The following is a 24832-nucleotide window of genomic DNA, read 5'->3' on the forward strand; positions in this document are numbered from 1 at the left end:
ACTTCGAGTTTGTAGTCCAGCAACACCTGGAGGGCACCAAGCTGGCGAATGCTGCAGGTAAGCAAAACAAGTCACCCCATCCGAGGCATAGCTGAATAGCTGATGTTAAAGCATGAGATTCTTAAATCACAGGGCTGTGGGTTTGGATTCCATGTTGGGCAAAAGATCCCTGCATTGCAGGGGGGCTGGACTGGATGACCCTCAGGGTCCCTTTATACAGTTCTATGGTTCTTAGGTAGGCCTGGGGACACCAGGGCTCAAATCCTCACCCAAGCTGGCCAGGTGAACTTGGGCCAGTTGCAGACTCTCAGCCCGACCTACCTCACAGGGTTGTTGTGAAGATAAAAACAGAGTGGGTGGGGGGAGAGCCATGTTCGCCACATTGAGCGCCTTGGGAGAAAGGCCGACTATTAATGTGTAATAATAATAATGATGCAAACTTCTGACTTGGTGAGACCAAACTTCTGACTTGGCGATTTTAAAGGATGAAGACTCCCAATGAGCTCAATGGGATCCCCTTTGGCATAGACGCGTGTAAGGTCTGTGCTGTTTTGCAGTCAAAACTAAAATGAGGAGAGCAACCCTTTCCTCTCCTTTGCAGCTCAAAGCAATTCAACTCTACCTATATCTCTATCTCTATTTCTATGCATGCTCCCATACAATCCTCGCCCCTGAACCCGGCTACTGGGAGGGAGAGGGCGTGCTTTTGCTTAATCATGGCGATTCCCTTTCGCCTTATAAATAAAGTACAAGGTGGATTCCTTAAGGTTACAACGGGGGATCTGCGCAGAAGCCTCGTCGGCTGTTGATCCCTCCCCCCGTCTCTCCTTCCCTCCCTCCTCCCTCCCCAGTGCCGCAGAGAAATCCGGGGCGAGGTGACAAGGCAGCGCTGGAGGCAGGAGGAGAAAAAGGGACACCCCCCCCCCCGATCATTGATATACAGTAAAGCAATGCCGGAGAGTTGCGGGGCGCTTGCCAGAAGATCGCCCTCTTCCCGCCCAGCCCTCGGGCTCCGATCTCCAATCCCTTTGCTCCTTCCACCTCCGCCTCTTTAATTTATATACTGTATATATTTGGGGGTGCGAGGTGGCGCGGACGCCGGCACGGCGTGGTGCAGCTCGGCATTAGCAGTGCGGTACGCCGGGCGCCCTACTCTCCCTCTCCGCTCGGAAGCGGCAGACCTACACGAGTCTAGGGCCGCCTGCCGGGAGCCGACCACGGTGTAGGGCGGAGGTGGGGGGGGGAGGAGCTGGTGCCTGGGCAGGGACACAGGGAGGGGACCCCGCACCGCGCCGCCTGGGGAACATTTTGGAGACTCCAAAAAGGCACGCCGCCGGCTGCAAAGAGCCGTCCCTTCCCTCGGAGTCCGTGCGCCCTCCGCCTGATCAACCTTGCTGGATTTTTTGCTTTTTAAATTAAAAACCACCGTGACTATTTTTTGTGTGTGCAAATAATCCGTGCCCAAAGTGGCTCCGTTTTCCTCTAGCAAATCTTCCAGTCCTTCTAATATTTTGGTCTTTTCCTCCTCCTCTCCCCCCGAAAAAGCAAACGAGCAAGAAGATTCCTGTTTCCCTTGCGGAAGAAGGGTGCACACTTGGAGAAAGGACGTTGATCCTTTTATTATTTCTCCCTCCCGCTCCGACAGAGTACAGTATATATACATGCGAATCTAATATTATCAAAGGGGCGTGGATGTGCCTTGCAGAGAAGGGTGCATTTGCAAAAGGATCAGCCAGCGATCTTTCCCCTCTCTCCTTTTCCCATCTCGCTGCGGGGTGGGTGGGTATTTAGAAAGCGGGTTGGGGTGAGCGGGGGTGGGGTGGGGTGGAGAGAGAGAGGAAGAGCGATTGAGAAGGAGGGACTGGTAACTCTCTGCATGTCTGGAAGGGGGCGAGCTGTCTCCAGACACAGGTGATGGGCGTTTCGGCGGCCTGCTAGGGTTTCACTTCGCTGCGATCTAAGCAAATATGCAGAAGTACCGGCTGGTTTAGTCCTGCGAAAGCCAAGGGAGGCAACGCGCAGGAGAAGCGAGCGAGCGAGCGAGAGGAGCGACAGCGATCAGCTGCAAAGCCCCCTTTCCTCCACCACCCGCGTTTTTTATTTTTTATTTTTTGGAGAGCGAAGCGGGGTGGCGTGGTGGGGGGAAACCAACAACCGCCACCCCCTGCAAGCCTTTTCCTCCTTCCTTCTCCCCGTGGCGCCTCTACCCGAGAAGAGAAACCCCGCGCGCAAAAGGAGACACCGATCGATCCTCTGTGAGATCAATAAATCCAAAGAGAGCCCCCCCCCAAATCCTCCCCGCCGCCACCCCGATCAGCGCCCAAGCCGGAGAGAACTCCACACCGGTGTGGCGATCCCTCTGAGGGATGGTTGTTATTTTCCCAGCCCAGGGAGGCGGGCTGGTGCTCCTCCTTCGCAGCCCCGTTGAATTGTATTCCTGGCTACAGTGCATGAGACCGCGATGAGGACCTGGGCAGGATTTTGGCTCATAGGCTTGTGCTACCTGGCCCTCGTGCTGGCGGAGGTAGGTGCTTCGCCGTTGGAAATCGGGGGTTGGGGGGGGGGAGAGGGATCCGGGCGGCGGCAGCAGTAGCAGGCTCAACATCCCTGTCTTTTTATTTTTCTTAAGCTTGAACTATTTCTATAGTTTTGCAATGACAAGTGCAATTCTTCCTTCTTCCCTTTTTCTTAATGTTGTGGATGAGAGAGGCTGATCTCTCCACCCGTCGTCGCCCCCCAGCCCAAGTCGGAAGACCTACTATGTTTGCAATACCATGGATGGCTTTAGCTTCGCCCTGGATGAAGGAGGGAGGGGGAAAGGAGAGAGAGACTCGCTTCTAAAATCTTGCAAAAGATCAAGTAGTGAGGGAGGGGTGGTGGTGGTGGAGAGCCGCTTGTCACGTTAAGATGCATGGCTGCGATCCGAATTAAGACCGTGCAGCACGCTGGTTTCCCCGGGGCTGGCATGGAGGGGGGGGGGTTGCATGGCTTGCTGTGTGTGCCCTTACACGCGTGTAAAGCGTGCGAGCGTTCGAACGCGCGTTGCAAGTCCCCTGGAACGGTTTGCAAACGGCGCCCTGGGTCGGCGCGAGTGCCGCCTGGCGAGCGGGGTGGGGAGGCGAGTTGGGAAGAGGGATTTTAATAGCGCGGTTTCCTGTTAATGAGAAGCTAGCATGAATCTGTTAAAATAGAATAATAATAAAGCAATTAGGCTAGTGGGTTTCTAATTGATGTAGTAGAGCCTTGCTTTGGCATTCCAGAGGGAGCGGCGCCTTACCTCCATCCACCTTAGGAATTCACTTTATAAGGTCAGAATAGATAAAATCGTAGTCTTTCCGACCTAGCGAGTTTACTTGGAAGGGTATCCCATTGAGTTCAGTGGGTCCACCTGCCCTGACCAAAGTAGGTGTACTGTTCAGGATTCCGGCTTTATTTGGGGAAAATCTGTGTTTAAAGACGAGTTCCCTCTAAGCCTGCTTACTATTGCTTTTTATGGGCATATTTTTTATTTTCACCGGCATAGTTTTGGATTTGATAAAATCTCTCCCTCTCCTCTTCCAATTTTGAGGATTATTACAGGTGGCCATTTCTGGGGTTTGGGGGGGGGAAGAGATGTGGGAATTAAATGACTTATAAGGAAGGACATTTTTAAAAGGCACACTGGGTTGACCTTGCTTGTAAACACTGCGATGTGTAAAATTATGGCTCTGAAAGCAGCTTTTTTGCAGTCTTCCGACGTGGGAAACCTGTAGGATTGTATTAGTTCTGGATCTATAATCTCCCCCTCCCTCTGTCTCTCTCTGTCTCCCCCTTCCTTCGCACTCCCAACCAGACAGGGGTTTTTTTTAAAAAAAAAACTGAGGGGGAGTTAAGCTGACACCATTGCCAACCTAAAACTTTATTGCCGTGCTAACTTTCCTGCTGCTGAAAAGAAATGCATGGATAAATATCTCTTACGCTGCAAACCGAGTGTGTCTAATTAAGAAAGGGAGGCAATTTTCAAGTACAAACCAAGAGGAGGAGGAAAGTCCTTCCTGGTCTGATCCAATGCAAAGCCCTGTCTGAGTTCAAGAGGACTTACTCCCCAGGGAGAGCTCATAGCTGGGTTACTGAACTCTGCTGCCTTTAAACTTGATCTATCTCATGCTGTGGGTTTTTTTTTTTAAACGATGGTGCCCAGCGACACCCTCCTCCCCGCCCCAACAGCCCAATCCTAAACAGGGTTACTCAGGAATCAGTTCTATTCATTTTGCAGGGGACTTACTCCCAAGTAAGTGTGCGTGAAATGGCAGCTGAGCAGCCTATTACCTGTATACTGTTACTAAATCCCGCTGAATTCAATAGGATTTACTTCCAATGAAGCGTGCTTGGGATGTGATTCAAAAACCAACCAACCAGTGTGTGTGTCCCCCATTTTTTTTGCCTTTCAAACTTGCTGGGCTTCCTCCAAAATCAAGGAAACAAATTTCCCTGGGTGAGAAACACAGTCTTTCTGACCCCCCTCCTCACAATCAGGTGGGGCTCCAAAACAATTTCCCAACCTCCTGGCGAATGCAGGCAAAATGTAGGCACCTGCCAGGTAGCAGCAGAGTTTCATCGCAAGGATTTGTACTGCTTGGTGCAATGCTGGATGCGGCTTCAAAATGATGGTGATTATTAATTAAATTGCCCTTTAGCAGTTTGAGGAAGGGGGGGGAAGTAGATTAGAAGCATAGAGGCTTCCTCTGTGGCCACAAGATCCAACCCTACAGGCTGTACTCAGAAAGTGTTTTTGGAGTGAGAGAAGAGAGAGCGATCAGCCTGTGTCTGTCTGTCTTTTCTCTTTTTTTTTAAGGAAGCAGAAATCCCTCAAGAGGTGATCGAAAGGCTGGCTCACAGCGAGATCCACAGCATCCGTGACCTGCAGCGCCTCCTGGAGATTGACTCCGTAGGTAAATTATTTCCATGCTTCCCCTCCCCCCCCTTACTTTCTGCTTTTTTGAGACGATAAACGAATTGCAAATTATATATCCATGTCACCTTATGAAACGGTCAAAAAAGAGAGAGATACTGCTTTGGGGAGTGATGCGCTTTCCTTAAAAAAAAAAAAACCTCTGTGGGGAGTTCACCGGCGGCTCTGTACATGGGACCAATGCTGTCCAGATGTCTTCTGTCCACTCTTAAATTCGCTCCTGCTTTGGGCAGGCAGATGGAACCCAAAGGTCAGCTTTCAGGGATGCAGGCTGAGTCAGGCATTTTTCCCGAGCTGCGGGAACATTTCGGCCTCGGGACAGAGAGTCACTGCTTCCAGCCCGGCCCAGCGTTGTATTTTGAGTTCTTGCATGTCTGTGTGTATAGGGGATGCATCTTTTTTAAAAAAACATGGCCACCTTGCTAGATTGAAGAAAGAAGTGGTCTGGCTTGCTTTATTGTCTCTTCCTGGGTGCTTCTACAAGCAGGGTTTGAAGCAATCGCCTTTCCCGGAAGGTTGCCCCCTAGGCAACCTGAATTCTGCAGTACAGAGCCTTTGGAGCTTGCCCCCCCCCCCTGTTTTGCCATTATGGCTAGCGGTGCTTGCGTGTCTGGCCAGATCAATTGTGCTCATGCTTTTGAATTGTTGGTTGTGTGGCTGTGATTGTGTTCGACATCCATTGACGGAACTCCTGCTTTCAGTGGTCTACATGAGCAGGGAACTTCTGCGTCTGCTGCTGTTTTTTATTTTTTGACATTTATGCCTTTCCTTTCTGCAAAGCATGAATTGCGAAATTCTGCTATGACTTTTCATTTATATGGCACAAAATGTGGAAAATATACATTATATAGTTCATTGGGTTCACGTGTGTAATCTTAGTTTGTGTTGTGCGAGTTTTTTTTTGTTTTGTTAATATTCCAGCGAACTGAGGATGACAGCTAAGGCCTAACTAAGTTGGACTTTGAACTCACAGGGGTTGCACCCAATGTTTGTCCTACTCAGAGTAGACCTGTTAAAATGAATGAACACAGTCCTCGTTGGCCCACTGATTTCAGTGGTGCAACTCAGAGGAGGACTTAGTTGGATGCAAGCATTCTGCCCGTCTATAAATTCAAAATGTTCCCCTACTTTTTTGACTGGACAGATTTAGCGTTGGTTCACCCATGCTATTACCATCACGTGGTTTTCCTCTATTCAGCTGGCAATCCTTTCATGGGAGCAAGCCCCATTGCACTCGGGGAGGCTTACCTGTGAGTAGGCAACCTAAGCGCTGCATGTGTGAAGTTCCACCCAAAAGTATTGTGTTTGGATTGAGTCAATACAGAAATTCTGTCTGCAGTGTTAGCTGGTGTGGCAGTCATCAAGCGATGAATGTCTCTGGGTGAACCATGGAATTTCAGGTGCCAAACTTTGATAGGGGATCCTGTGCACATGGTGGATCTTTCCTAATGTAAAAAATTGGATATTTATTTGTCTGTAGGGTTCCTAACTGGCCTTCTCTTGCAAGATATTATACCTGTGTGTCAGAACTCTACACTTTGCACGATCAGCAATGCAGCTTCAATATAGCCTCATAATTTAAACCTCCCCACAACCCAGCAGTGTTCTAGGTGGCTGTGACTTTTATATGTTCAAGATAATTTCTCTAGCCAGGAAGAACTCCCATCACATTGCTTCTAATTCATGCCACTGTGTTGTTATCTTCAAGATCTATTGCCTTGGGTTCATTTATAAAAAAAATATATTCCAAGTCGTGTTTATGAATGAAGTCATGTCTCTACAAGATGGTGGTGGCTGCTTTTTTTCTTCTTCTCCAATGAAAGGAAAAATAAACTCCTTCCTTTTGACTTTAAACAGAAAGCCTGCTCCATTGAGCTTCCAAACAATCAGCATTCACATTTTTTATTTTTTTATTAAATAGCCCAAGGTTATTTTCTGCATCATTAGATCGACAAATGCTTCGAAGGGCAAACGTGCAATTTGCTAATATTTCTGTACTGCAACAGACCCATCCTACTATTAAATCTGATCTCTCACAGTTGTCATTGTCGAGTCCAAGCAGATTTCACGATTATGTAGTATGCCAGGAGTGATTGCTTTGTTTATTTTGCAAAAATAAAATAAAAGGGGAGGGGGGGAAATGCATATTTATTTATTTATTCTTTTAAAGGCAAGGGAAGTCTCTACCAATCTTGTATCCTGAGTCAGGAATCTGGCATGTCGCTGCTTGTGTTGTTAATAGTGGAGCTGTTCCATTTAAACAAAGACTGCATAGTTGCTATGCTTTTTTTTCTTCCAAAATAAAATAAAATTGCAGGGGCCCTTTGAAAGTTCCTCCTGAGTTACTACTGCACAGATACATTCCCCGCCCCCCCTCAGGAGGAGCGCTCTAATTTCAGTGGGCCTACTCTAGGGGACATAGCATCAAAAGGCAGGATCTACTGGGAAAGTTTTATTTGGCAAGTCTTACTTCCATAGAGCTGCAGAAGTTGCAACCAAAATGACCGTGTCTTTCCCTGCAAGAGCAGTTCAGGGCATTTGGGGGAGTGTGTGTGGGGGGGGAGACCACTAACAGCACAGACCTGTTGCAATATCTGCTCTGAGGTCAGCCCTGCTGAGTTCAATGGGAGTTTGTCCCAGGTAAGTGTGAAGCCCAGCAAAAGAGTATGATAGAGCGGGCCCACCTGTGGTCTTCAGGATGTTGTTGGATTGCAGCTCCCATCAGCCAAAGTCAGCATGGCCAGTTGTCAAGGATGATGGGAGATGTAGTCCCGGCAACATAAAGGGGGTTTCCTTCCTTGCTGTAATACCTGCTCCACGCTGGTTGTGATAGGGAAAACTTAATCTGATTGTTAGGAAGTTTGGGACAGGTAAAGCAAAGCAAGTCTTCACCCAACATCTAATGAACATAGCTGCCAAGTTATCCCTTATTTTAAGGGAAATTCCCTTATGCTTAATAGGCTTCCTCCTGAGAAAAGGGAAAACTTGGCAGCTATGCTAATGAATGTATCTAAACCACCATCTTCAGGTCTTTAACAGGAGATCAGACAAATTGGGGGGGGGGGGGAAGGTCTGTGGCTAGGGTTGCCAGACTCAATAGAGGACAGGACTTCTGTGCCTTTAATTGCCCTGCTCTCTTTTGAGTCTGGAAACCTTAAAGAGAAACCAGCAGACCCTTTGCTTGGAAATTGAACAAAGGGTCTGCTGGTTTCTCTTTAAGGTTTCCAGACTCAAAAGAGAGCAGGGCAATTAAAGGCACAGAAGTCCTGTCCTCTATTGAGTCTGGCAACCCTATGACTGGCTGCTAGCCATGATAACTGCATAGCAGATGTAGGGAACCTTTGGGGTCTCTAGATGTAGCTGAACTACAATTCCCATCAACCTCGGCAAGCGTGGTTGTTTTGTTGGCCGAGGATGATGGGAGTTGTAGTTCCACGACACTTGGAAGGGCTAAAAGTCCCCCAGATATAGGGTTGTATTCCAATGTTAGTCATACTCAAGAGTAGACCCATTGAAATGAATGGGCCCAAGCAAGTTAAGGTCATTAATTTTAATGGGTCTGCTTGGAGCGTGACTAACGTTGGATCTAATCCAAGGAACGGTAATAGCTACATAGAACCTCCATGTTCAAGGGCAGTATACCACCGGGAAGTGAGAGATGGGCAACAGTCTTCATTGCCTTCATAGCCTCCTCTGGATTTCCTAGACGTGCCTGGTTAGGAAGCAGGATTAGGTGGGCCTTTAGAATCCTACGCTAAGACCCTCAGAGATCCTTCTATCCCACCAACCTGCTTCTTAGAATTGTCATAAGAATTTAATAACAGAAGAAGCGCCTGGCTGGCTCACTCCAGAGGTCATCTTGTCCAGTGATCCTGTCCTTAAAGTGACCAGTCAGATGCTGATGTGGGCAGTCTGCAAGCAAGGCGTGAACACTGTTCCCACTCGGGTTCCTGATGATTCTATGGTTTTGAGAGACATATTCTACCTGGTAGTGAAGGTAGGGCAATCTGTTGTTAATACCAGGAGCTGAGACCCAGAGCAGGTGAAGCTGACGCTAAGCCAATGTGCAAAGTTCCCTCCCCACACCCTTAAGTAACGGCAGCATTTCCTCACTTCAGTTAGGATTAAGGAGCAGGTGTAACATAGCGGCTGAAGGAACTGAGCAGAGAGCATCTCTGCTTGAACACCACAGTGTTATGTATGTTGGTGTGTTGTCCTTGTCTGCTCATGTTCCCAAGCATCTGATATTAGGGACTTACTGTCTCTGATCCTGAAGGTATTGTCTGAAGGAACATGAAGCCACCACCTTGCCGAAGCTAAGCAGGTCTGGGTCTGGTCAGTGTCTGGATGGGTGACAGCCTAAGAACTACATGTACACCGCTTTGGGTTGGTATGTAGGATGCAAATGTAAGAACAAAATACAAATACAAAGAACAAAACCCCTCTTGGGCTTGCTAATCAGATGGTTGGTGGTTCGAATCTGTGTGACGGGGTGAGCTCCTGTTGCTCCATCCCAGCTTCTGCCAACCTAGCAGTTCAAAAGCACACTAGTGTGAGTAGATAAATAGCTACCACAGCAGTGGGAAGGTAAACGGCGTTTCCGTGTGCTCTGGTTTCCATCATGGTGTTCCATTGCGCCAGAAGCGGTTTAGTCATGGTGGCCACATGACTTGGAAAAGCTGTCTGTGGACAAACGCTGGTTCCCTTTGCCTGAAAATGCCGCAACCCCGTGGCCACCTTTGACTAGACTTCACCGTCCAGAGGTCCTTTAACTTTTTCCTTTGTGGTTAGAGTGATGGATTAGGACCTGGGAGGCCAGGATTCAAATCTCCACTCAGCCATGAGGCAAACTGAGTGATCTCCACTCGCTTCATGCATATTTTTATCTGCCCCCATCATGTCCCAAATAGCTCCGTTACAGCTGATAAGACCAAGGTTGCAGGTTTAAGACAGCTGCACGTTCCTGCATTGCAGGGGGTTGGACTAGATGACCCTCAGGGTCCCTTCCAGCTCTATGATTCCATGATTCTATGTCCTCTCCTATTTGCCTGTTTTATTTTGTAATTAACCAAGAAGCCCGAAATGTTGCAAACTTTCCTCATGGGGGGGCTGGCCTCAGCCGCTTGACCACTGCATCTGACAAAATATTTTCAGAAGTCTACAAGCAGAGTGTGACGGTAACAGCCCTCTACTTTTGCATGCATAAGAACATAAAGAGAACTTGCTGGATCTGGCCAGTGGCCCATCAAGTCCAGCATCCTGTTCTCACAGTGGCCAACCAGATGTCTGCGGGAAACCCGCAAGCGGGTCCTGAGCACAAGAGCACTCTCCCCTCCTGTAGTTTTCAGCAACTGGCATTTGAGAGCATTGCTGCCTGCAGCTGGAAGCAGAACATAGCCTTTGTGACTAGTAGCCATTGATATTCTTCTCCACAAATTTGCCCAATACTGTTTTAAGCCATCCAAGTTGATAGCCATCACTCCTTCCCATGGGAGCGAGTTCCATAGTACACCGTGCTCTGTGCGAAGGAAGTATTTTCGTTCACCTGCTTCCATACGTACTCAAGTCGAGTCGTTCACGTCTTTGTCGAGCCTTCCTGATCTGACAAGGCTGTGATATCATCATGCTTGTGGAGCCTTAGCCTGACAATGCTATCCTGTGACACCATCCTACTGTCAGGATTGGTAGGAGTTGGCTCTGAAAATATTGTTGTGGGCTGCTTTGAAGGAATTCTTGTGTAGGTTCCGCGTGTTTATGGAAGGCATAAGGCATTCCTTGGACTGGGGTGGTACTTTGGAACAAAGGAAGGTTTGCAAGCGGACAGCTTTGATTCATAATTTGTGAGAAGCCAGGAGTATTTTATTGTGCAGCTGTAGATCAGCACGAGAAGGTTGCCAAGATCTCTTTCTGCCCCCTGTGACATTTCTGTAGTTTTTGCTTGCAATCTGAGGAGCAAGCTCAGAAGCTTGGGAATATCCAGAGAGTTTTTACTTCTCCCTTTTAAAACAGCACATCACAAATTATCCACGCAGACTCAAGTGCGTGTACATTTTTTTAAAAAAAAACCCACCCCCCACTTAAATGGCAAAGAACCCAGTCTTGTCAATTATGTTTTGTTCTGTTGGGTTTGGGCTACTTAACCTAGTGGTAGTCTCAGATTCTATAGGCTCCAGACCCTGATGTGCCAGCCAAGTTGGGATGAATGACCATCCCCACCACAATTTCCTTCATTGAATTTCCAGCATGACTAGACTCTTGCCAACGGAATGGTCTCTTTCATTTATTGGAGGTACTCATGCGAGGAAACATTGGTTTCTTGAGGAAGGATTTCATATTGTGTTTTAATTGTTGTTACCCGCCCCTGGGACCCTAGCAGGAAGGATGGGTAATAAAGGGTGGTGGTGGTGGTCCTGAATGGGGTAACTCTGCCCCTGAAAAACCAGGTGCGCAGCCTGGGAGTCATTTTGGACTCACAGCTGTGCAAAATGCAGGTCAATTCTATGTCCAGGGCAGCTGTCTACCAGCACCATCTGGTACGCAGCTGAGACCCTACCTGCCCGCAGACTGTCTCGCCAGAGTGGTGCATGCTCTAGTTATCTCCTGCAATGCGCTCTACGTGGGGCTACCTTTGAAGATGACCTGGAAACTGCAACTAATCCAAAATGCGACAGCTAGATTGGTGACTGGGAGTGGCTGCTGAGACCACATAACACCGGTCCTGAAAGACCTACATTGGCTCCCAGTACGTTTCCAAACACAATTGTGCTGACCTTTAAAGCCCTAAACAGCCTCGGCCCAGTATACCTGAAGGTGCGTCTCCACCCCCACCATTCAGCCCAGACACTGAGGTCCAGCTCCGAGGGCCTTCTGACGGTTCCCTCCCTGTGAGAACTGAAGCTACAGGGAACCAGGCAGAGGGCCTTCTTGGTAGTGGCGCCTGCCCTGTGGAACGCCCTCCCATTAGATGTCAAGGAAATAAACAACTATCTGACTTTTAGAAGACATCTGAAGGCAGCCCTGTATAGGAAATTTTTAATGTTTGACATTTTATTCTGTTTTTAGTCCTCTGTTGGGAGCTGCCCAGAGTGGCTGGGGAAACCCAGCCAGATGGGCAGGGTATAAATAATAAAATTATTATTATTATTATTATTGATTTGTTGGTGCCCTCTCACTCCCCGAACGTCCCAAGGAGTCTCCTGCTCTTCAAAGTGTCTTTCTAAAAGGAATTCAGGAGGGAGAATTATGATTAAAAACAGCCCTTTTCTCTTTTGGGTTTCGTTGGGTGAAAGAGTTTTCTCTTGCTTTGCAACACATTCTGATGCTGCATTTTAGTGGATGAACGGCTGATACTGCCTTCTCATAAAATTAGAAACCGCACCCCCAGATCATCTGCCATCATGTTAGGAATAATCAGCATTCAGCAACACAGCGCTTTAATCAATCTCTCTGACTTTTTTAATTGCAAAAAGGCCAGACTGTTCTTTTACGGTCTGGTCTTATAAAACAATGGAAACTCTCGCTGGAGTTTTAACAGGAAGATTTGGCTTTTGGGCGTACATCATCAGGGCAGACCCGGGCGGTGAGTTAGCTACTGTCTGATCCAGCAGAACATTATGTGAATAGTGTTCTGTTTGCTTAGAATGATTATTGTATACTTGCAATCATTTTTTCAGGGTTCTGTTCATTGCCGTAGCTTCTGGTTGGCCGCTGTGCGAAGCAGGATCCTGGATTTCTTGGGCATATAGCCTGATTCAGCAGTTTTTTCCTGAAATCCCATCATGTTTAGGGAATTAAGAGTTCAAATTCAACAAGTGTTCTTCCCAACTTCCAAGCACGCCACTGCCCAACGCTGGGTTGCCTTTCACCACCTCCTTTCTGTGACATAAGAGCAGCTAAGCCAATGGCACCTGCCCAGGCTCACTGTGACATAAGAGCTGATTAGCCAGTCACATCATCAAGAGAGGCAGGACGATAAGAGAACTAAGAGGTCAAGGAGGAGTTTGGCAGAGTGAAGAGGTGAGAAGTGGAGGTGGGGAGGGGGTAGCTGGAGAAAGTAAATATATCTCTTTACAGGAAGCTGTTTCATATGGTGACCGCAACCTGGGCATTCACAATAGCAATGGCCAGAGGAAGAGAAGGGAAGAGGCAAGAAAGTTGTACAGAAAGTAGCATTACAGAATCACTGCTTGATGGGTTATACTAGCTTTCCAAAGTGCTGGTGGATAAGAAAAACTTGTTGCGCAGGATTCACCTGCATTTCAGGGGTGGGCAAACCCTTCAGCTCTGATGGCCACTATGAATCCTTGCCAACTCTCCTTACTCATTCAAACTATTCAGCCTTTCATGTGTGACCATTGCAAGGCTGCATACAGAGATTGCATTACAGCTCCCTTGCAGGATAGCAAGTAGAATCAAATAAGTAGCAAGAAATTAATGCAACAGCTCTACCAGTGTGGTGTAGTGGTTAAGAGCGGTGGACTCGTAATCTGGTGAACCGGGTTCGCTTCCCCTCTCCTCCGCATGCAGCTGCTGGGTGACCTTGGGCTAGTCACACTTCTTTGAAGTCTCTCAGCCCCACTCACCTCCCAGAGTGTTTGTTGTGGGGGAGGAAGGGAAAGGAGATTGTTAGCCACTTTGAGACTCCTTAGGGTAGTGATAAAGTGGGATATCAAATCCAAACTCTTCTTCTTCTATGCATCTGGGACTCTTGTTGCCAGACAGCAACCAGTGGACCTACTGCATTGATCACTGTGGTGCACAAAGTTATGTACAGATTATGGACTTGTTTACGTCCATTGTGTGAGCCAATTCTTCAGAGAAATCATTGAGAATGAATTCAAAAGAAGAATATGAAAATGCCATGAATTCATAGCTGTCAACTTTCGGATTTGAAAATAAGGGATCAGCAGCCTCACCTGTCGCGGGGACAGTCTACGGCAGGCATAGGCAGCCTTGGCTCTCCAGATGTTTTGGAACTGCAACTTCCATGATCCCTGACCACTGGCCCTGTTAGCTAGGGATCATGGGAGCTGTAGTTCCAAAACATCTGGAGAGCCAAGGTTGCCTATGCCTGGTCTACGGTATATCTAACAATCCAGGATAGCAGTGGGAAACGGCGCTGGAATAAGTGAATTTCCAGCAAAAAAAGGGAAGGTTGACAGCTGTGGCTTGGAATAAGGGAGTTTCCCGCAAAAAAGGGAGGGTTGACAGCTATGCATGAATTGGACAGTCTTTCTTGCCGCCTCCTTGTTTTTCACTTTTTGCATTTCCTGCATTGCAGAGGGTTGGACTAGAGCAGGCACCACCAAACTTGGGCCCTCCAGATGTTTTGGACTACAGTTCCCATCTTCCCCGACCACTGGTCCTGTTAGCTAGGGATCATGGGAGCTGTAGGCCAAAACATCTGGAGGGCCGCAGTTTGGGGATGCCTGGACTAGAGGGTCCCTTCCCTCAGATATTTCTCTGTTGTCACCTGAAGGCCACCAGCCTTGTGTGAAGGGATATTTGCACGATAAAGGCAGAGCTGTTGCACTGCAAATGTTCCCTGGGTACTTGCAGGCATGTGTGGTGGTTCTGTATGGCCTACTTTTCATGTGGGCAGTTAATAACAAACACACCTCTCGCCCACCAAAACGGAAGATCGCTTGCCATTACTATGAGCACTTTTAATCTTCAAAAACAGTGTGCCTACTGCTCAGAGGATAGCGGACAGTATTCCCAAGCTTCCCTCAGCCGGGCACAATCCTGATCTGACCCTGAAGCTACAGCAGCACCCTCCCCTTGGGTGGAGTAGTTTCTGCTGTTTCTGCTAGCCTTGTTTATTTATTTAATTAAAAGAAAGGGAAGAGAAAAGATTTGTCAAGGTGACTTATGGAGGCAGTCCAGAATTCCATCCTCCTGGCTGTTTGCCGCCGCAGGAGATGTAAAAGCACAATTAATCAGTTTGCTTGGCATTCTCAGTAGTTCCCTATTTTCTGGGGAAATAATAATAAAAAATAATAATAAAATTTTATTCATACCCCACCCTCCCCAGTGAGAACGGGGCTCAGGGCGGCTGACATCAATAAAACATAAAAGAAAGAAAAACAATGGATTAAAATGCGGATTAAAATACAATTTTGATTTAATTTTTTAAAAAAATGCAGCCTCATTTTAAAATGGCCCAAATCAAAACCATAAGGGAGGAAAAAACATAGTGGTCAGACTAAGTCCAGCCCAAAGGCCAGGCGGAACAGCTCCGTCTTGCAGGCCCTGCGGAAAGATGTCAAATCCCTCTCCTGTGGGAGAGCGTTCCACCAAGTTGGGGCCAATACTGAAAAAAGAAACAGTTGTTTTAAAAATAATGACAACTTGATTGTACTCCCAATAGTGGAGGCTTAACCCTCCAATGAAAACAGAAACCCAACAATTTTGGCTGCTTTCCTAGGGGGCACTCTGTACATGGCTTGTGGAAATAATAATAATAGGTTTTTGGAAAGAAAAGTTTGCAATTCTAATTTGGAACCTGGCTTTCTTGGACCCCAGCTGCTTCATTATTTCTCTCACAAGAGAATTTCATGAGCAGCATGTGTGCATGTTGTTAAGAGGGAGCCCCCCCCCCCCGAGAGGTTTGAAACATTTTGTGTTCTGCCCTCTGTCTTAAACTTGTTCATTCTTCATTGCCACTCTTGGGCATCTTGCTCACCCACAAAAATCAAAAGAGTGTGCCTAGTATTTTGGAAATCTAATCCATTGTAGCCCTTTGCTGATTTAAACCTGGGTAGAGGGGTAGTAGATTGGATAATTCCTCAAAGAGGTAATGTGTAAGAACGGTATGATAGCATCTTCTCGTGAGCCACCTGGAAACTCAAGTTTTTAGAGCAAACCTCTGTATTTTTACTCCCCGCCTCCAGGCATAATTAGGAATGCTTACATGCTATCATGGTATTCTTTCTGGTTAAGTCATAACACTCGATAGATGCGGCGTACTTTTGCTATTGTGATGATATTATCATTATTATTGATTAGATTATAGATTCAATGTAGTGGATCACTGAGTTAGGGGTGAGTTGGGTGCATTTCTTTAAAAATCTACAACACCAACTCAAGAGTGATGTTTGGATAAAACAGACTCCTCTTAGCCAAGGCTTTGTTGAGGGTATTCGTGGGAAATCCACTGGGCTCTGTTTGGAAGGCAAAAGTCAAGAATTTCATAACATGAGCATGACATCAAAGACTCTTGAGGCTTTGTTTTTGCACACAAGCCCTCTCTACCTTGCAAGCCTTCCAGTTGTTTGCTTTGAGTAGGTACAGCAGCTATTGTCTCTTGTCTGCTGAATTTCTGCCTAAATAATGAAGCTTCCTTGGCAGTTGGGTTGATTCCAGATGTTAGCAGCACCCCTTTTGCTGTTCGGCTTCAAGCAGCATGGGTGAAGTGGGATTGTTTGGAAACTGTAGTTCTGGGAGGGAAATAAAGGTAAAGGTAAAGGGACCCCTGACCATTAGGTCCAGTCGTGACCAACTCATAGAATCACAAGGGCCATCCAGTCCAACCCCATGCCAAGCAGGAAACACCATCAAAGCATTCTTGACATATGCCTGTCAAGCCTCTGCTTAAAGACCTCCAAAGAAGGAGACTCCACCACACTCCTTGGCAGCAAATTCCACTGCCGAACAGCTCTTACTGTCAGGAAGTTCTTCCTAATGTTTAGGTGGAATCTTCTTTCTTGAAGTTTGAATCCATTGCTCCGTGTCCGCTTCTCTGGAGCAGCGGAAAACAACCTTTCACCCTCTTCTATATGACATCCTTTTATATATTTGAACACGGCTATCATATCACCCCTTAACCTTCTCTTCTCCAGGCTAAACATACCCAGTTCCCTAAGCCGTTCCTCATAAGGCATCGTTTCCAGGCCTTTGACCATTTTGGTTGCCCTCTTCTGGACACGTTCCAGACTCTGGGGTTGCGGCGCTCATCTCGTGTTATTGGCCGAGGGAGCCGGCATACAGCTTCCAGGTCATGTGGCCAGCATGACAAAGCCGCTTCTGGCGAACCAGAGCAGCACACGGGAATGCCGTTTACCTTCCCACTTGGAGCGGCTCCTATTTATCTACTTGCACTTTGATGTGCTTTCAAACTGCTAGGTTGGCAGTAGGGGAATAGGGGTCTGCTAACAACTGTCAGCTCCCTAAAACAACAGCTCCCAGAATTCTTTGGGGGAAGCTGAAAGTGGTACCATTGTGCATGCATTAAGGATTTGTTGACCAAGAAATTGATGAGTGACTGAACTAGTTGGATAGTTTCTGGCCTTTGTGTTTGGGGCTATGCCCACTGCCCCTGTTGTAAGCCTAGTTATAAAGGCTAGGCCTAAGTACAGATCTCAAGTACTGTTATTATTCTTACTAATAAATTTGTTACCTGCCTTTAACCAATCCAACATGGCAAAAATGACAATCACGGAAATGTATAATCAGTACAAAAACAAAACTAAGCCGTGGTAAATCCCAAAATTGGGAAATTTAAATCCATTATATTTCTTTGAGTAATCATTAGTTGAGTTTTAGTATTATTCACCTTATCAATACCTCGTTTCAGGGATTTTTCACGGCTTAGTTTTGTTTTTGTTTTTGTACTGATTATACCTGCCTTTAACCAGCAGGTCCTGGGGTATTCAAAAAGTTAAAACAAATTACAGGCTCGGGAATAGGCTGGGTTCTCAAAACACACATGTCATATGTCAAAGAACCAGGATAAAGAGGTGTGTTTTCAGTATTCGCCACGAATTTGTATCGTGAAGGTGCCAGATGCAGAATCAAGAGAATTAGGTGCAGGTGAGGTGCCCGGATCACGGCTGCGGGCATCACTTGGCAATATTTTGCCACGGGTTAAGACCCTAGCTGCCTGGCAGTGCCCATTACTGCTGCCTGCCCTACAGCCCCTCCTAAACTTTTTTTAAAAAAAATCAATGACAGGAGACTAGGTCTAGCTGCCATTATAATTTCCCATAGCAGCACTTCATTATGGCATCTTCCTAATGGGAGTTTCTCTGAACCACTTTTGTATCTGAGGAGTGAAGAGACAGTTCCGTTGCCCATGAAAATATACACACCCGTGACATCTTGAGTGTAAACGTTTATTTAGTGTCTGTTTTGAACGCTGCACTTAAAACGTTTTTTGGATTAGTCATCAGCCTTCGCGGAAGTGGATGACCTGCTTAGCTTTGGAGAATAATATGAAGGAGCTGTCTTGCAGTGAGACGTAGGAATCTGGGGTATATCGAAAGCCGTTGATCTGTCCAGCTCAGTAAAACTGGCAGTAGCATACCCTCCAACATTTCTCCAATGAAAATAGGGATGCCCTATGCAATAATAATAATAATAATGATGATGATGATGATGATGATGATAATAATAATAATACCCCACCCATCTGACTTTATTGCCACAGTCACTCTGAGCAGTTTCATAATAAAACATGAATTATTATTATTTTTAACTACCCTGTACAGGGCTGTCTTCAGATGTCTTCTAAAGGTTTTATCTCCTTGGCCCAGGGGTCATCCAAGCTTGCCAGGATTTTGGGCGGCTGCCTTTCCCAGCCCTGCCTAGAGATGCTGGGGCTCAAACATGAGATGTTCTGCGTTCGAAGCATTACAATTGAGCTACCACCCTCTCTTCCCCTCCCTGAGCCAAACCATTGGTCTATATGGTCCAATACAGTTGACTCTGAAGCTGCGAAAGTGTATGATGATGCGTTTGGCTTGTTCTGTTTAAAAAAAGCTGCAGGCAGAGATTTTCCCCATTACTGTTTATAGGAGATCCTGCAGGAGGTTCTAATACAAAACTCAGTGAATACTGTAGAATCTGTCCATGCAGCTGCTAGAGAAGGATTTTGGGGATCAATAGAAGAATAACCTGCTCTGCAGTTGCCCCCCCCCCCATTTGTGGAACTGGGGTTTAGCTGTGTTGTGTCTGAACCTGGCAGATGATGAAAGCCATAGGTGGGGGAACAGTTGCCCTCCATAGATTATTTGACTCTCAAACTCCTACTAGTAGAAGAAGAAGAGTTTGGATTTGATATCCCGCTTTATCACTACCCGAGGGAGTCTCAAAGCAGCTAACATTCTCCTTTCCCTTCCTCTCCCACAACAAACACTCTGTGAGGTGTGTGAGGCTGAGAGACTTCAGAGAAGTGTGACTAGCCCAAGGTCACCCAGCAGCTGCATGTGGAGGAGCGGAGACTCGAACCCGGTTCCCCAGATTACGAGTCTACCACTCTTAACCACTACAGCACACTGGCTAGCAAGGCCAGCAGTCAAGGGCGATGGGAATTGTAGTCCGACAGTGTTTGTAGAGCCACAGCTTCCCCATCCTTGCATTAATTAGATGGCCCCTGTCCTCCTTGCTATCTGGCCACCCTAGAGAGAGAAGGGGAAGGTTGGTACAAAATAACGGGGGCCTGTTTTTCCTGGTTGGAGTTAACAGTGGGTCTTTTGTCTGCCTTTTGTGGCCCTTAGCCCTGTGCATTGTCATAATTCAAATGCCTCTTGCTCACTTGTCATACAGCCAGTCCGTCTCATTTTCCTGTGTCAAATTGCCGGAGAGAGAGAGAAATAGAGAGGTAATGATGGCGCACTGACGCAAATTGACCTGTTTATTCAACGCGAGGCCTGCTCCCTGGGCCCTTTCCATTAGACCGAGGAGCAATTTCTCATTGGCACTGTATCCGAGAAAGCCTCTTCATCTATTTATGTATTAGCGAGTCAATGACATGATGGAGGAGCAGCAACAACAACAGCAGCGGCCCCAGCCTGGCAGAAGAAGAAAGCAAAACGGAAAACAAATTTAGCTACATTAATGGACAAAGTAGGACAAATTGCTTGAGATCTTTCATAACAAAAATGTCAGTAAAGCAAAGCCTAAGAGATGAAAAAGAAAACTTGTTTTGTTAGCTAGCTGTTGGGGAAAATCCATTAAAAAAAAGAAAAGAAAAGAAAGGCAATTTATTATTTATATGTTATATCTGTGAGCCACCTTGTAAAATAAATTCTCTAGGCATTGTACTATATCTATCTATCTATCTATCTATCTATCTATCTATCTATCTATCTATCTAATCTATCTATCTAAAACTACATTATAGTGAAGCCACAATAAGATTAACAGGCTACCAACATAAAACTCCAAATACAAAACCATCACATTGAAAATATTATTTGCAGCCCAGAACTAAAACAGCCATAAAATACAAGCTTTTAAAAACACAGGGACTTAAAACCAGATCTTAAAAGGCCATGGAGAACTTAAAAGTCTCAACCTGGTGCCCCAAAAGGCAGCAGTTTGGGTACCAGGTGGGCTTCTCTGAGAAAAGCATCCCATAGCCAGGAGGTCCCACTTCTCTGCTTCCTCCCAGGATGTACCAGGTGGTCCACTTTAGGAAGATAGGGAGCTGCCTTCCAGCACAGTATTGTCTACACTGACTGGCAGCAGCTCTCCTATATGTGTTCTATTCACAAGTAAGTTCAATAGGATTTACCTCCCTGATAAGTGTGTTTAGGATTGGCAGCTGTTGAAAAGTGGTTGATTTACTTTAGAAGAAATAGTAAAGAAAGGAAAGCCACGTGCTTTGTCAGGTAGCAGTGGATTAGGAAACTCATAATTTTTTTAATGCAAATATTTATTTTAAAAAAATGGCAGATGGAAAGCATCATATTGGAAGAAGCATTCCCTTTTAAGACAGAATTTCTCCTTAAAGGGATTTGCTGCTCATCTGCAGAGGGCTAGCCTTCAAGTACAAGCGACTCTCCCTTTGCTGTGCATGGGGCTTACGTTCTGAGGCACTGCACATTTAAGTGAAACCACGTATATTGGGAACACCATGGAAAAAAACCTCCAAACATCTCAATACAGTGGTACCTCGCAAGACGAATGCCCCGCAAGACGAATGCCCCGCAAGACGAATGCGTCTTGTGATCTGATGGTGACTTGCAAGACGCATTCGTTTTGCGAAATATTCGTCTTGCGAATCGCGGTTTCCCGTAGGAATGCATTAAAATTTAATTAATGCGTTCCCATGGGCAAAAAAAGAAATTTCAATGCATTCCTATGGGAAACCGCGATTCGCAAGACGGATTTTTCGCAAAACGAATTGACTCGCAGAACGAATTAAATTCGTCTTGCGAGGCACCACTGTAACTCCCTCCAAACTTCTTCGCTCAAACTCCAACTCTCTACAAGCCTCAAAGGTTAGTGCAAGGGCTCCTGGGATTGCACTTGTGGAACTGCTAGATGCTGTTTATGTGCCATTTTTGCCGTTCACAAGTTCTTTTAGGGTTGTTTCCCCCCCCCTTCTCATGCCACTTCCGGGTTGGTGGCAGCATGTCCGTGCGCAGTTGCACATGCCCAGAATGTGTGTAAATGAGGAGTTGCCTGTATTTGATACATGCTTCTAAGAACCCGAATTCCCGCTTGCAAGATTCTTTTTTCGAAGTATTTCTCTCATTCTAAATCTAGTTCCTACTATATTAAACGTTCCTTGCTTGGAATTGCCCGACTGAAAATCTGACTCGCTAGACACCTCTCCTGCTTATTCCTCCCAAAACTGAAACTCTCCACCCCACCCGTGTCCCTTTCATAGCTTTGATAAGAACAGTGTACGCATGGGCTATTTGTTGGTTGGGCGCGATGATGCGGGCGATGACTTTGCTTAGATGCTGCAAGGGGTATTTTGCATCAGAAAGGAATGATGTGTGAGTAACAGAGCCTGAACCAGGGGTCAGCAAACTTTTTCAGCAGGGGGCCAGTCCGTTGTCCCTCAGACCTTGTGGGGGGCCGGACTATGTTTTGGGGAAAAAAAAGAATGAATTCCTATGCCCCACAAATAACCCAGAGATGCATTTTAAATAAAAGCACACATTCTACTCATGTAAAAACATGCTGATTCCCGGACCATCCGAGGGCTGGGTTTAGAAGGTGATTGGGCCGCATCTGGCCCCCAGGCCTTAGTTTGGGGACCCCTGGCCTGAACCTTCCCCACAGGTCTGACCTGTGGGGTGGGGAAAGGTATATGTGTGTGAGAGAAATTTTGTTTTGATGTGGGAATAATTCAGCAGCCCAGCAAATAAGTTGACACGTCGCTAATCCACAAACATGTTTATTTAATGCAGGCGGAGCGTCAAGTGATCACAGGAACATAGAAATTCGCTTTATAGTGATAGAGACCCTTGTTCCCTCTAGCTCTCAGCCAGTGTTCAAAACTCCCATTTCATTAGGGCAAGCAGTTTCTGAGCTCTGGGAGCAACACTGTGCCTAAGATTTCAGATTAAACTGCAGATTTGAATACTACTATTCAGCTACTATTTGAATACTAGAGAAGAGATCCTCTTAAGAATATTAGTGAGAGAAGTGAGGTTACAGGGAACCAGACAGAGGACCTTCTCGGTAGTGGCACCCGCCCTGTGGAACGCCCTCTCAGCAGATGTCAAGGCAATAAGCAACTATTTTACATTTAGAAGACAACTGAAGGCGGCCCTGTTTAGGGAAGTTTTTAATGTTTGATGCTGTACTGTATTTAATATTCGGTTGGAAGCCACCCAGAGTGGCTGGGGAAACCCAGCCAGATGGGTGGGGTATAAATAATAAATTATTCTTATTCTTATTATATTGGGGGGTGGTTGTTTGGTCAGGGGAAGGACTAGACCAGGCATCCCCAAACTTCGGCCATCCAGGTGTTTTGGACTACAATTCCCATCTTTCCCGACCACTGGTCCTGTTAGCTAGGGATCATGGGAGTTGTAGGCCAAAACATCTGGAGGGCCGCAGTTTGGGGATGCCTGGACTAGACCATGTGAAAAACGGACATGGTATTTCATCTGCAGTTCATTCATTTTCAGCTTTGTATTCTTGTTATTAAAAAAGCGCACCTAGACAGTCCGTTGTTGCGCCCGTAACCTAGGTATAAGGTGCCGTTTAGCTCCTAGCTTTCAGATCTCAGTTTCTAACACTGCTCTCAGCATTATCTTGATGGGCAGTGGCTCTCTAGGAATTTAGGCAGGTCTCTTAGTCATACCTAGAGGGGCCTGGGAATGAATGCAGGCGTTCTGGGTACAAGATATGCTACCCTTCCCCAAACGTGGGGATCACTTAATCCTCACATTAAAGATTTCTTGCCCTGGGAAAGTTAGTGCATATGGGAAGAACGATTTCTCCCTGCTTTGTTGCCAACTTCCTATGTGTGGGGTTGTTTTTTTTTCAAAGTGGGGGGTGTAATGTGATTTTCCCCCTTCTGAAGTGTCACAGCAATCCCAGAAAAGAGGAAGCAGCACAATGTTGTCTTGAAAGGGAGGAAGAAAGAAAGAGATACAGTGGTACTTTGGTTCTCAAATGCCTTGGTACTCAAACAACTTGGAACCCAAACACTGCAAACGCAGAAGCAAGTGTTCCAGTTTGCAAACCTTTTTCGGAAGCCAAACCTGTTCCGTTTTGAGTGTTACGCTTCCGATTTGAGTGTTACGCTGAGGTCTGTCTGTTTTTGTGTTTTTGTTTTTGCGGCTCTGTTTTTGTTTTTGTGACTGTGTGGAACCCAATTCAGCTACTGATTGGTTGATTGCCTTCAGTTTATGGATCAGTGGTCTCGTTAGATAGTAAAATTCATGTTAACTTGCTGTTTTAGGGGTTGTTTTTAAAAGTCTGGAACAACCATTTTGCATTACTCTCTATGGGAAAGTGCACCTTGGTTTTGGAACGCTGTGTGTGGTTTTGGAACAGTCTTCCGGAACGGATTAAGTTTGAGAACCAAGGTGCCACTTTACTTGCTCAGATCCCCCTGTTACAATGGAGATGGGGCGAAGAACCTCTGACCCAGAGGACAAATGTGCCACTCCTGGAACCGGCTTGTTGTTGTTGTTTTGCTTTCCCTGACTGCAATGTGCCATAGAATTGTAGAGTTGGAAAGGACCATGAGAATCATTTAGTCCAACCCCCTGCAATGCAGGAATATGCAACTGTCCCATGCAGGGATCGAACCTGCAACCTTGGCGTTATCACCATCTCATGCTAACCAACTGAGTTATCCAATTTTTGCATAACTCAAATCAACGCAATAAACAAGGGTTTCGTCACCTACCATCTCGGATTTTGATGAAACTTAACCAACCTTATGGTTGAAAGAAGCCCCCTTAAATTTCCCCCCGCTATCTCAAACGTTTTAAATTTTATACCACTTCAAAGTTTTGTGAACTCTGCGTTCCTGTCCCTCTTGAGATCCTCTGCCTTGTGTACATTTTATCCCCCCCCTCCATAACCAATGATCAGATCTCGTTGAAATTTTACACATAGCTCAATAACATAATGAAGAATTCAGGGGGAAAATACACCAGCACTCAAAAAAATGAAAAACTTACAGGTGATGCTGAGGCTATGGTTCTCGAGAAAAAAAATGTCCGTCTCCCCCTGCGATAAGAGGCTGGATCAGTTTTGCCTCTTGTGCGTTTGCTCCCCTTGAGGCAGTTGCTAGTCACCCCAGGGAATCATATGTCGAGGAGGTTAGTTGTTTGTCCAGAGACCACATTCGATTTGTGCCGTGTTTAGAAACCATGGCTGTGTGCTGAGGATGGACAAACGTCAGCACTTTTTCAATTGCGCCCGGATTAAGTTGTGGAACCGGCTTGCAAGGGATGGAACGATGGCGTTAAAAAGGGATTATTCGGCTTTCTAATTCATGGAGGATGTTCATGGATCGGTCTGTCAAGGGTTGCTAATCATGACATTTGAATGGAACTTCCCCATACAGAGGCAGCATATCTTTCAGTTCCAGGTGCTGGGCATAAGCAGTAGAGGTGCCCTATTTTTGTGTGTGTCTGGGGATAATTGGGCAGCTGCTTTGGAGACTAGATTGCAGGTGGG

The 24832-nt window shown here is 46.3% G+C and overlaps 1 protein-coding gene across 4 annotated transcripts in view; it reads left to right on the forward strand.

The window, feature by feature from the left end:
- Window positions 1-855: 855 nt before the first annotated feature.
- The window catches only part of PDGFA (platelet derived growth factor subunit A), a 75681-nt gene continuing 51704 nt past the window's right edge, over window positions 856-24832 (forward strand). The window contains exons 1-2 of one of the 4 annotated variants that reach the window (XM_088656970.1): window positions 856-2524; window positions 4835-4931. In XM_088656970.1, the coding sequence (XP_088513096.1) occupies window positions 2462-2524; window positions 4835-4931 (160 nt within the window). In that variant the 5' untranslated portion in view covers window positions 856-2461. Of the gene's footprint in view, window positions 2525-4558; window positions 4650-4834; window positions 4932-24832 lie in introns of those variants that run through there. The other 3 variants (XM_088656969.1, XM_088656972.1, XM_088656971.1) reach the window with 3 other exon arrangements.

This window comes from Zootoca vivipara, chromosome 13 (assembly GCF_965207765.1).
Source record: "Zootoca vivipara chromosome 13, rZooViv2.hap1.1, whole genome shotgun sequence".
NCBI lineage: Eukaryota > Metazoa > Chordata > Lepidosauria > Squamata > Lacertidae > Zootoca > Zootoca vivipara.